We start from the raw sequence: 12,800 nt of genomic DNA, 5'->3' as shown, positions 1-12,800 counted from the left end.
GAAAAGTTCAAAGAATTCAGATCTGAATTAGAAAATGAGCTACGAGCCTGACGAGTCCTACGAGTACTGGCTCTTCTTTATGAGCTATGAGCTAACGACACTGATGATGAATGAAGCGAAGAATACAATGTCTTCCTTAACTATACCTAATGGTATAGATGAGCTACTACCCTTAGGGACAAGGGAAACTTTATGGTTTGTAGGTTGTTGGTCCTTAGGAAACTTTGAATATATTTTTATGTCGATGTTATTGGTACTTTTAGTGAACTTTATGGACAGATTATGAAGAAAGTAGGCTATTTAGCCTCTTTTGTGAATCTGTTTTTATTATTTGTGCAATGGTAACACATGGGGCGAGCCTCTAGAATACTTGAGAAGCATATAAGTATGAGTTTATATCTACTGCATAGGTTAGTGTATTCTTTGGCCTGTTCAGGACCAATGCCAAAAGAAGAAATAGTTGTAAAAAGGAGCAACCCCACATCAAATAAACTCCACAAGTCAATCAAGAGCATCAAAAGATTTTGAAATCCTACCAATGAATGTCCAAATACCATCATGTAATCAAACAAAAACTCAGAAGCCAAACTAATGGTTGAGACATGAAATATACGCAAGAGAAAAGACAAATGGAGTGGCTAAAACTGATGGAGGTAATGTCGCGGCCACGACATTAGGTGTGTTAGAGTAGATGCCCTGTAAGCCAACTGTTGGCTAGGGATTTTATTGACTCAGTTGTAATAAACAATCTTTATTTTAATATAATTTAATTTTTAATGGTTTCGTTATACTTTATCTGTATACACATGCAAGAAGCATAGATAAAGTTCTTGATTATGCTTTAATACAAATGAATCGTAATTCGATGTTGAAACTCATTTGTAAACACTGCATATTCTAAATTCGTTCCTAGTCGATTCAGGCGCCTAAAACAGGGATAAAGGTCGCTTGAGCTTGAGATTAACATCTGTGATGTTGTGTACTGCGTTTCTTGGTAAAGGCATAGAGATGTCCAAACATGCAGATGGGTAGTCATATGATGATTATACCAAGCAACCCTCCCTCGGACTTTCCAAGTGATTATCATTCATCGAGAGGATAAGTCTTAGGTTATGATTGTACACCATTAGTCCTTACGACTCAGGACAACACTGAGGCTCTATATGCTAGGGTTGTGCTTTGACTCGTTTACCGGCTCCATGAGAGTCATCAGGTGGCGAGGTTGGGTATAGTTGCAACACATATATGAGCCAGTGCATTGTAGTCGGGGATTCACCGCTCACCTACGGGTGTGGATATACTATGTGATCTGAAGTAATAATAGTGCATGGAATCTCTGGCCAGAGTATGAGATGTACGTTGGAGAAGAAGTTTTCCAAATAGTACACGCGATGCCACTATCATATGTGTCATATAGTTATCGAATAAATACGCAACCCTCGATGAACCAATGGTTGCAGATTCGATCGGGATATATGAGATGAAGGGACCGTACTGTACGTTAATCATAATCGATTGGTTTTTGCAGGCACTATCAGTGATACCTAGGGGATCATGGGGCGATGCTACTAGACGCTCTTACCATGATCCGATGGGTGCAATCAGAAATGAGTTATGACATTCTTGATCAAGGTGTTAATGAAAAGAATGAGGCTAACTAAGGTAAGCCCGAATAAGAATAAATGTTATTCTGAATCACAAGGAGTTGTGAACCCACGGCTAGCTGTATCCCTGAACCATTGAGGGTCACACAAGCACTGGATCATTTGTTCCCGTTGAGAGAATAAATTCAATAAGTTGAATTTATATTATATAGTAAATTCAAGGAGTTGAATTTATGATAATTAAATTTTGAGAGAATAAATTCAAGGAGTTGAATTTATAAAATTTGAGAATTTAATTTATTAAACTCAAAAGTTGAGTTTATTAAATATTAAATTTTGGAGGTGATAAAATTCAAGGAGTTGAATTTATAATTTAAATAATAAATTCAAATGTTGAATTTATAAGAGATTTAAATTATTAAACTCAAATGTTGAGTTTATTAATTATTAAATTAAATATAGTGGGCAATATGTTTAATGGGTTTGTAGGAGTACAAGTCCAACATATTAAATATTTAAAGTTATTAATGGACCTTGATTAATTAAATAAACTAGTTGGACTAGCCCAATTAATTAATCAAGCTCATTAATGTTAATTAAAAGGCCCATGTATTATTTTATGTACATTAAGGTCATGGTTTAATTATAAATAAGATAAGTAAGCCATAACCCTAACCTCCAAGAGACCACAAATTTTCTAAACTTGTTTCGGTGATATGGAAAGGAAAGGATATGAGATATTTTGATAATCCTCAATTAACTTAATTAATTAGATTAATTAAGTTAATGATGGATTAGAAAAATAATAATAGATTTTATTATTTTTATTGGATGATTCATTCGAATTTTTATAAATAAATCACCGAAGCTTTCAAAAGTTGTTTTTGAACAAGGAGAAAGTCTCCATCGCCATGATGATTGCTCTCAAAAGGTTTTGAACCAAATTCGTGTTCTATCTCTTCGAAAAACTTTTTATAATTTTCTAGTGCAAATTAGAAGAGGAACAAATCATCTTGTCGTGGACTTGATTAGAAGAATTAACAAAGGAGTTTCTGAAGAACGTTCGTAGGAAATTCATCAAGAGCTATCTCCGCCAACCCCGGAATAGTTGGATCCATGTGATTAATTCACCAAAGGTATAATTTCTAACGTCCTATGAATGTTTGATTTTATTAAAAACCATACGAACGCCCAATCAAATATTTTGATTGTCAAAATAAAATAAAAATTTTAAAACTTTCGCTGCGTTTGGGCGTGTAGAAAACTGAGATCCAACAAGGTGAACTCAAGTGAATGGGGGTAGGAATTGGTTGTGTAGTAATGTTTACGAGCTGAATTGGTGAAGTAACAACTATCTAGGATAAGGGAGTCACCCGAGAAGCAACTTCGACAGCCACAAACCTATAAAAAGAAGAAGGGGGAGTTAAAATCAAAGATACTCCACTTACAAAACTAGAACAGAGAATTTATACTATTTTTCTGGAATACGCAAAGTAATGACTTTTTTTAGGAGTTTCGGCCCAGTAGGTTGACGAGAAATTGAGATTGCTGCAAGAATAATAACACCATACCAACGGAAGCTGGAAAATCTACAGAGGCCAAAAAATGTATCCATATTATGGGCCAACAAATGGCCAAATGCCACGGGTTCATCAAATCCCCAACCCACTAAGTATAAAGGTTGTCCGCAAGTCAAAGTGACACATTTTAAATATGAATGGCCGAAAGAATTTTGAAATGAAAGAATGTGTTCAGACGTAACGCGTTTTATACGCGGTTTCACACCTCGAAATTCTATTATAAATAGATGCCTCATTCCTTCATTTCAATTAATCCCTTATTCGAGTTTTCTCTCATCTTATAGCATTTGAGTGCTTAGTTCTATAATATTTATGAGGTGTTTTGTTCTCCTGTATTAAGAGAATGTGTTTTCTTTGGAAACACAGTGAGTGAATTGTACATCACAAAATATTATAGTGGAAATTCTTTTCATCTTGCCCGCGGTTTTTACCCTAATAATTTTTAGGGGTTTTCCACGTAAATCTCGGTATCCAGTTTATTCTTTATTTTCGTGTTTTATTATCTCAAATTACCGCAAGTGGGACCAACAAAGGTCTCAAGGTTTCAACTGAGATTGTCGCAACAATAACAGTGATCAGTTATAAATAAATAAATAACCAAGTGTTGATACTGAGATTTTGAGGGCAAGATAAAAAGCATCCTCTGTTATGTCCAAAGATTTAATCAAAGTCATCACCACAACAACTATGGGATTCTAAAAAAACACAGGGGCATCAAACTACTGGTAATGACAGTTTTGACTAATTCACTATAATTCATAAGCAGGTAAACATATTGAGGTTCACAACATTGTCAAATGGAAGGATGATTGGAACAACAATGATGCTAGAGAAAAATACGTTTTAACCTGGGCCAGAACCAAGAAATTACGGTAGTATAAACTCCCAAAATGTCATAAAGTAGACAAGAGATTTACCTAAGAAATCTTCACTAAGGTTGCTGCTTCAAATGAGATTCAGAAACAGCAAATTAAGAACGAAGACAGCTGGATAACAAGCAGAGAAAAAGCAGGGACAGCACCTTGCAAGGAAGGAACAGAAGAGATTATGATGCTATGGTTGATTGCATGCAAAACAAGAAAGAATCTTGCATAGAAGATTGAAACAACTCGTTTGACGATCTCAAGCTAGCATCGAGCGCAGTGTGTGTGTTTTTCAAACAACAGAAAGGGGTTGAGGAGTTGAACTTGGTGGTCTCGAGATGGGAAGAAATGCAGGAGAGGCGTGTGGTGGCAAGCGGGGTTTAGTGAGCCAATGCCTGTGGGAGGGTACTTGTTAGCACCAAAAAAAATTTAACCCGAGATTTGAAAAGCTCAATCCCAAAAGGTGTTTTGGTCGGCTAGTTTACCCAAGAAAAGTCATCGGTTATTGAAGAAGTTAGATAACGAGCAAATAATACAGATCATGGAGAGTGAAAGTGGGTAGTGGCGAGTGAAAGAAAACTAGAAGATGTTTCACAAAGGAGATAACAAGACAGAAAAACACCACAAATCAACAGATCAAACTCAAAAATACTCCAGCAACAACTCTTCAAATTTTAGTATCAATTCAAGTAATTTCATCGTTTTATTTCAGATTCTAACACTTTTCATGTTTTTATTCCAATTTCTAGTATTTGTGAATTTTTTGTGATTTGTAAATAGATAATCATAAAAAAATATTAATTATTTTCATTCGTTCTTATTTTATATTTTTACAGAAGATGAGAAGTATTAATAAAATTAGAGATTCGTAATTGTTGTTTTTAGAATTTATATATATATTTTTTAATATTTATTTACTCAATTTGGTATATCTTACACCTAATAATATGTAAGTTGTTTCAAATCGGTTCGATAAAATATATGTGAGTTACATACATGTACTTGGACAATTTTCCGCTACAAGTAGCTTTTGGGATTGAGGTAAGTTCAAGTTCCAAATATTCATTTCTGAGCGTAAGATGGTGTGTTAGTTGTCTCATATCTGTTGGATAAAATACATGAAATGTGTTAGTTATCTCATATCTCATATCTATTGGATAAAATACATTATATTTCCTCGGGAACTAGCTTTTGAGTTAACTTCAAATTATAATCATTAACTGTCATTACAAAAATTGTGCAAAAAGAACCATTTGGTTATTGCAGAACTTAGGGACCGAAATCATATTTAGAAAACGATGAGTTGTAAATTTTCATTGTATAAATTGCTGTGTTAGATTTTTGCGGAGTACGGTAAGAGAAAATTTTACTCGGGGATTCAAATCCGGGGAGAAAATGAAGAAGGAAGATATGGTGAAGCTGATTAGCGCCGAAGGGTTTGAATTCGTCATAGACAAGAAAGCTGCCATGGTTTCACAAACCATCCGCAACATGCTCTCTTCACCAGGTTTTTTTCCTTAAGTTTTGACTTCTGGCTATTTACTGTCTCAATTTTGGGTTTTGAGATGAATTAGGGTTTATTTGTGGCTCAATTTTCAATTCTTTGCATTTGTTGTCGCTATCCTATCGTTTGTGATGGATTTTCTTTTCTTAATTAAACAAGATTTTTTACGGGTTCTTGGAATTTACCCGTTATTTGGGTGTTGGGAACGATTCAAATATCAAATTCTTGAGATATGATTTTTGTGTAATATGATGGATTTTTGGATGTACAACATCTTGAGCGAAAATTACATTTGGGCTTTTGAGAATTTCAGGTGGTTTTGCTGAAACGGAGCATGGAGAAGTGACATTTCCAGAGATAAGCACCACTATACTGGAGAAGATTTGCCGATACTTCTACTGGTCTCTTCAATACGCCAGGTTTTTCCTAATTATTCCTTGCTGTTATAATATGTTAGCTGTTGATTTTCAAAGAAACTCAGTTATTGCTTTTTCCTTTTTTTTTCATCGGCGCAGTGATACTTTCTTGTAGCAAACTTTTTATATGGATCTTCATTTGATTTCGTGGTTTACCAAGTTCCTAATTTCTGTTTCCTTAGCCAGAGTGTAAATTTTGATGACATCAACATTTTTTGCTCTTATTAATGTTTTGCGTATGCAACTGACTACTTGTTATCTGTTATGTGTTAACTGTCTGATTAGGTGGTAGTGACAGATCATTGCTTGCTTAGGCACATGTGGTTATTAGTGGTTGGATTAGTAAACTTTGGAGTATTTGTAGTTACAATTGCCGATCTTAGTACGAACATTGGAATTTTTTCAAGTTGCCTTAGATATCAAATGAATGTCGAGGTGCTATTTTGGGAAATGTTTGAATGCAGATCACAGCTTAAATTTATATATGATATAGAATTGGTATTGAGTTGAAGAAAAATCCATCAACATCCATAAGACTCAAATATGTTATATTCAGTTCAGACCTTAATACTCATGTATGGGACCTTATCATGTAAGCAGAATCTCATCGCTTGGTCTTGGTGCAACAATGTTGTTAGGATCTCATGCCTAGTCGTGCCAGCAGAATCTCATCACTTTGTCTTTGTAACGTACCATGCTAAAATATCTAATACTATTTAAAATTTTCGGAAAAATAAAAATTTTCTTATTTAAATAGTAACCCTCGCATTCTGAATTAAATAAAATGTTTGACTAAATTCTTGAAATTAGTCCAAGTACAAAAATATTTCCAGGGCATAAAATATTGTTCAAAACAACTGAAAAAGCATTATTCGAAAACGAGCATAAGAAAATACTTGGTTGCCAACGAAACATAAATTAACAAAATCAGAGTAAAAATATTTAATGTACATAAACTCCTTTTATAACAATAGTGGTCCTCGGGTTTGCACTGCATACAGTCCGAGCAAGCTCACTGTTCAGCACCTCCTGTCTTCTCAAAAGCATCATCATCTGCATCGATTAAATCTAATGAGCCTAATGACTCAACATACATAAACCAAAAATAGCAAGGAATGCTTAATAAACTTCATGCATTTGAAAGTAGCGAGTACGTAGTAAAAGCTGAGCATATATAAGCAGAGATGTGTCATAGCTGCATAAACATTTTCATAAAAGTGCTTCCATCATATCATACATAATTTTGCGTAGAAATATTTTTCAAAGCAGGTGGCCATAACATAATTCGCCTGATCAGACTAAACCACAGTACTGGGCTGGCAGGGATCACCACAGCCTTTCGACCGGATGTCCACTCCCACATACATAAATCCCCGATCATACTTTACCCGGTGGAGAGGTTCCCCGTCAATCCCATAATCATAAATTCTCGGTCATGCTTTACCGAGTGGCCACAAGACAAATCGTATACCTCAAAAATAAAATATTTTTGCACGTCGATCATACTTACAAACGTCGTGGGATTCGTTGGAATGCTCTGGACATGCTGCCCCAACATCAAAATTAACTAATTAAACATAGTCCCAAAGATGCACTCAGACGTGTACGATTCCTGAATTAATTAAAATAGCTTACCACTTACCGAACGACTCGGGACTCGAACCATACTTAGCCAACACCTTAACCTACTGTCCAAGAGCCTAAACTATCCCCGAACCATGTTCGAATCACTTAAAAACGTGAACAACAGCGCATCCAAGAAAAACAGCCCATGAGATGCACTATAACCCGAATACGCTTCTCATGACTTCATGCCTAAACCAATGCGAACCGGACCCGAACCAGACCCTAGATTCGACCCTTAGACATCCCATGAGACCCTGGTCCAGTCTTTCCAGCCCATACCCGCAGCCCAAGCCTCCAGCAAGCCAAAACCGTGACAGCTCCCTCGCACAACTCGATCTGTGCACAGCTGCACGTTTTTTGGTTCTAGCCTTCTGCCCGACCATCCAGCCCATGAACCACCACTACAAGACTCATCCTAGGACCCTAAGACATGCCCCAGACCATAGCCAGGAGCCCTGGTCAAGCCATACAGTGAGCCGCACGATCAAACCCAAGAATAGCCCCTACAGCACGTAACCTGCGCAAAACTTCATCTCACGGCACCTGCTGTACCAGACCACTTCCAGCCCCTACCAGTTTACTTAGCAACATCGAAACACATCCTAAATCATAGCCAAACACAGCAGCAAAGATCCAGGAGATCTCAAAATTTGAGAAAACGTGAAGAACATGCAAAAAATTTTACAGCTAGAGCGGTTTTACGATAAAAATCATCTCTCTCTCATTTCTTATCAGAAAATTACGAATTTGCTATCGAATCGAAGATGACAAAGAGTACTACAAATCATATGTTGAAAACATTTCCAGAAAACCAACCTATAAATCGCAGAAATCGAAATAACATAGGATGATGGGTTTTGTGACACATAAATTTTTTTTCAGCTTGAGCGGTTTTACGATAAAAATCATATTTCCCTCGTTTCTTATCAGAAAATTACGAATTTTCTATTGTATCGAAGGTATTACAGAGTACTACAAATCATATGTTGAAGACGTTTCCAGAAAACGGACCTATAAACCGGAGGAATCCAAATAACAGAGGATGACGGATTTTGGCGACCCAAAATTTTCGTAAATCATTTATATCATAACCCATCAAACTTTGTACATATAACCAACGTTTTTCATGCATGTTTTACATCAAATACACATATATGACATGATCGATGCGCCAAGAAAGGTTTAGAACATGCCTTTGCGTTTAAACGCTCGAATAAACGAATACCGGCACGAGGATACGTGGAAGATGAACGGAGGACGATTTCTTGACGTTTTTCTTGACAAAAACTCACCAAAATATCCAGAATATTGCTAGGATGAGTGCTCAAGAGAATATTGCTCGGATGAGTGCTCAAGAGGCTGCTTCTCAAGGGAGGCACAACCCTAGCTTTTTAGGTTAGTTTTATTGTGTGCGAAAGTGTGAGTATATGTGTGCGTGAGTTTTTGTTTTCTTTTCTAAAAAAAAAACTTTTAATCAACTTAATTAAATGGCTAAAATACTAATTAGGCTAAATAATTAAGTCCACAAAATTTATAAAATAATAAACCATAAGTTAAAGAATTAACTCCTAATTTTCGAAAATTGCAAGTAAAATACTTAAAATATTTTAATTCATCTAATAAATTATATTTTACCTTAAAATGCTATATTTCATAAATAATTAAAAATAAATAATTTCTTAACTTAAAATAAAATATAACATTTAATTTTTATCGCCTTAATCGTCTCCGGTCTTCTATCCCCGGTCAAACATCAAATATTCACCTGAAAAACTCAAACTCAAGAAAATATTTAATTTTGCATAAACAAGGACATATAAACACACATAAAAAAAATAATTAACATATGTTACATGCATCATTTAAATCATTTTAAATTAATTAAATAAGTTAACAAGTTTAATCATGATGAGGTTTATGTGTACTGGTTTTTGGACACTACAGTCTTGTTGCAACAATGTTGTTAGGATCTGATTCCTGATGATGCCAGCAAAATCTCGTCACTTTTGTCTTGGGGCAACAATGTTGTTAGGATCTGATATATCATGGATTGCACATCACTTAAGATTTAATTCAAATTATAATGTCGTTTTGTTAAAGAATCATGCGAGTAAAGTTTGGGCTGGATCTGTTCTTCAAACAAAGAATTTGGATGATTAATATTACTCACGACCTAGTAATCAACCATGGAAGTTATTTGCTTAGTGAGTAATTATTGGAGCAATCTAATGATGAAAGTGAAGTTTATTGAATATTTAATTACAAGTTTTTTGTTAGTTTTAGGGCAATAAGCTTTGTGAAGGTCTATGCATGATGATCGGAAGAAAAGAGAATATTTGTTATGAGGTGTTGGGATTAAACTATACCTGAAGTAATAGGTTTAAGAAATTAGGTGTCATTTTGGCATTAGCAATTCCTGGTAATTGCAACAACAAAATACTATGCCAAGAACGTCAGAAATGACTGTGATACTAACATCTTACTAGCATAGAATGAAGCTCAAATAAATCTTTCCATTTTGGATTACTGTTTGCTGATGTCTTCATTTAGCATAAGTTCTGCATCAAACTTGGATCTGAGTTGGAGAGTTTTAGGGTTAAAACATGTTTAAGAATCATATCCTTGTGGATTGACTATTGAAAATTGTATTTGCTGTATTGAAGGGTTGTTGGCGTACTTCAAATTGGCAGCATATCACTTGTCTTGTTCCCTTGAATTTTGCTTTGAATCATTAACTGGGAGATTTCTTATGGACTTGTTTTCTGTAGTGGGAAAGAATCTGAATTCGACATTGAACCTGAATTGACTTTGGAACTTATGATGGCTGCTAATTATCTGCACACCTGAAAGGGCACCACTTGCTTTGTAAGCACACTTTTACATCAGTATTGCATCTTTATTTTTATATTTCCAGATCAACTTTGTTCCAAATTTTGTTTATTTCATTTCAAGCAGTACTCATCAAACGTAACGTTGCTTTCTTGCAGAAACACAGACTTTTTCTTGCCTTAACTTCGTTGCTGTCCAGTTCTCTTTTAGTTGTTTGGTGTACCTAGACTGTTTAAGGTTTGACTTTGCTGTTAATCTTTGAGCTCGTAGCCATACAAGCTTGTCGTATAGCTATGGTAGTTTGAACAAACTTAGGGCAAGACTCTTTCCATCAGACTGCAGCAGTTTATGCGATAAAGTTTACTTGAAATGCGTCCAAACCTATTACTTTCCTCTTCGTCTGGAAACTTCCTGTTTTTCACGGGTGAACTCTAGAAGGGACGAGGGTGGCATATGAAGAAGAATGGAATACTATATGTGATAATAATTTTAAAAATCTTAGTTTTCCTCGCTCAATCTTACATTATATAGTCTTGAAACGTCCACTATTTTTTAACTTTAAAATCCTACTAAAATTTTTTTTTTTTAAACATAAATTTCGCAAATTATATTTAAATTAACTCAATATTTCCATAACAAAAAATTTAACATTTAAAATCTCTAAGTGCATAAAATATCTATATCGTCAGTTAACAAAATCAAACTTCTACTTTTTAACATGATCATTACTAACTTGAATATAAAGAATAAAAATCTCTAATTAAATCATTAACAAAAATTTTAAAACTTTAACTATGTCCTTCGGGAGTGTACCGTCGGACTCGATCCACTCAAGCGTCAGTGTTTTCCTCAATCTCATCCTCACTTGCAACATTCGAACCTAGTGAGTCTAATGACCCAGCACGTTCTAAACATGAGTAGCAAATAATACATATACAACACATGCATTAAAAATCATACTTTTATTCAAAATAAACTATCATAAATTTGTAAGCATAATTTAATCATAAATCGTAAAATCATAAAGCTTTCAATCATTTATTATTTTGGTGAAGTTTGATCCTTGAAAGTGACTAGCTGTATTCTCTGGTCGACTGATCCGTCTTAGCTCACCATTGCGCATGGAGACGGGCACTAGGCATCGACGTGAAATGGAAATACGATCGTTGGGTTCCCTCTGGGGCCTTCTTCCGTAAACGGGTTTCCTCTGGAGTCTTCTCCCTCACGATTAGGGATGTAATCGAGTCTAGCCAAGCCGAACTTTTGAATGTTTGAGCTTGGTTCGTTTATAATCGAGCCGAGCTCGAGCTTTATTTAACGAATATATACATGGTTCACGAGCTTATTCAAGCATTTATCGAGCCTAAACAAGCTTAATAAATATGAATTATATATTTAAATTTTCATTAAATTAATTAAAAAGTAAATTATATATTTAAAGAAAAATATATTATTCTTATTAAAATTTGTAAATTTAATATAATAAATAAATTTAATAGATTTTTCTATATATTTCATAAATAATATGCAAAATCAATAAATCAAATGTCAAAACTATTATTTTTTCATCTAAAAGATTACTCATGAACTTACCAACAAACATGTTTACGAGCTAACGAGCCGAGTACTGTAAAGCTTGAGTTTGGTTTGTTTATCTTAACGAGCCTCATTAAACGATCTCAAACGAGCTTTTATCAAATCGAGCTTCGAATATCTCACAAACGTTTTGGTTCGTTTACATCCCCACTCACGATATTCTCAAAAATCATATATCATATCATTTTTGTATCCTTCAAAATATTTTTCTTTTCTTTTTAATAATAAAATATCATGTCCTTTCCACATTCGTAAAATAACATTTTTAAAAATAAAAATTGCACAAATTTACCATAAATCATAAAACCTCATATTTTCATCATATACGTTTTGAAATATCATTTAGCATGCGTTATGATCCCTCGGTTGCAAACTTTTTTGTACTACCCAGGTGTAAAATGATGGTTTTGCCCTTGGACCCTAAAATTAGGATTTTTTCTTACTTTTATTGACTCTAGATTATCCCAAATATTTATTTAAACTTACATTTGACTTCTAATATTTTTATTTAACGTAATTTCGAGCTTTTTGATTTAATTCTTTAATTACTAAACCTTGAAGCGTTTAAATCCCGAATTAATCCCAACTTTAATATTTTCTTCCCAAACTTTAAACTTCAACTTTTTATACCTAAACTACCCTCGTGAACCATAAACCGACCCCGTTGATCATGGTTCGAACCATTTTTTTTCCTAGCCTAAAACCGAACCCAATGCTCTCTTGGATTCTCGGCCTCACCAAACCACAAGCCACCACGAGCCACCCTCGACCACACCCTGACC

The 12,800-nt window shown here is 34.7% G+C and overlaps 1 protein-coding gene and 1 long non-coding RNA gene across 2 annotated transcripts; one reads left to right on the top strand and one right to left on the bottom strand.

The window, feature by feature from the left end:
- The first annotated feature begins 5,299 nt into the window (after positions 1–5,299).
- On the top strand, positions 5,300–10,927 carry LOC140985770 (uncharacterized). The gene is made up of 4 exons (XM_073453685.1): positions 5,300–5,554; positions 5,865–5,970; positions 10,362–10,458; positions 10,581–10,927. Exons 1-3 carry the CDS (start codon positions 5,443–5,445, stop codon positions 10,438–10,440), a joined length of 297 nt encoding a protein of 98 aa, XP_073309786.1. The 5' UTR covers positions 5,300–5,442; the 3' UTR covers positions 10,441–10,458; positions 10,581–10,927.
- LOC140985771 (uncharacterized) lies at positions 6,361–10,355 on the bottom strand. Its single transcript, XR_012176843.1, has 2 exons — positions 9,533–10,355; positions 6,361–6,641 (listed from the first exon to the last, which is right to left on the bottom strand). It is a non-coding gene; the product is annotated as an uncharacterized lncRNA (long non-coding RNA).
- Positions 10,928–12,800: the final 1,873 nt, after the last annotated feature.

Source organism: Primulina huaijiensis, chromosome 10, assembly GCF_012295235.1.
Source record: "Primulina huaijiensis isolate GDHJ02 chromosome 10, ASM1229523v2, whole genome shotgun sequence".
NCBI lineage: Eukaryota > Viridiplantae > Streptophyta > Magnoliopsida > Lamiales > Gesneriaceae > Primulina > Primulina huaijiensis.
The sequence above is the reverse complement of the archived record's forward strand: the minus strand, read 5'-3'. Positions and strand labels throughout refer to the sequence as shown.

Bases quoted from the DNA above. Each gene is read 5' to 3' on its own strand.
- LOC140985770 (XM_073453685.1), top strand. From the start codon at position 5,443: ATGAAGAAGGAAGATATGGTGAAGCTGATTAGCGCCGAAGGGTTTGAA. The intron at 5,555-5,864 runs GTTTTTTTCCTT...TGAGAATTTCAG, and splicing joins CAACATGCTCTCTTCACCAG to GTGGTTTTGCTGAAACGGAG. The intron at 5,971-10,361 runs GTTTTTCCTAAT...TGTTTTCTGTAG, and splicing joins TGGTCTCTTCAATACGCCAG to TGGGAAAGAATCTGAATTCG.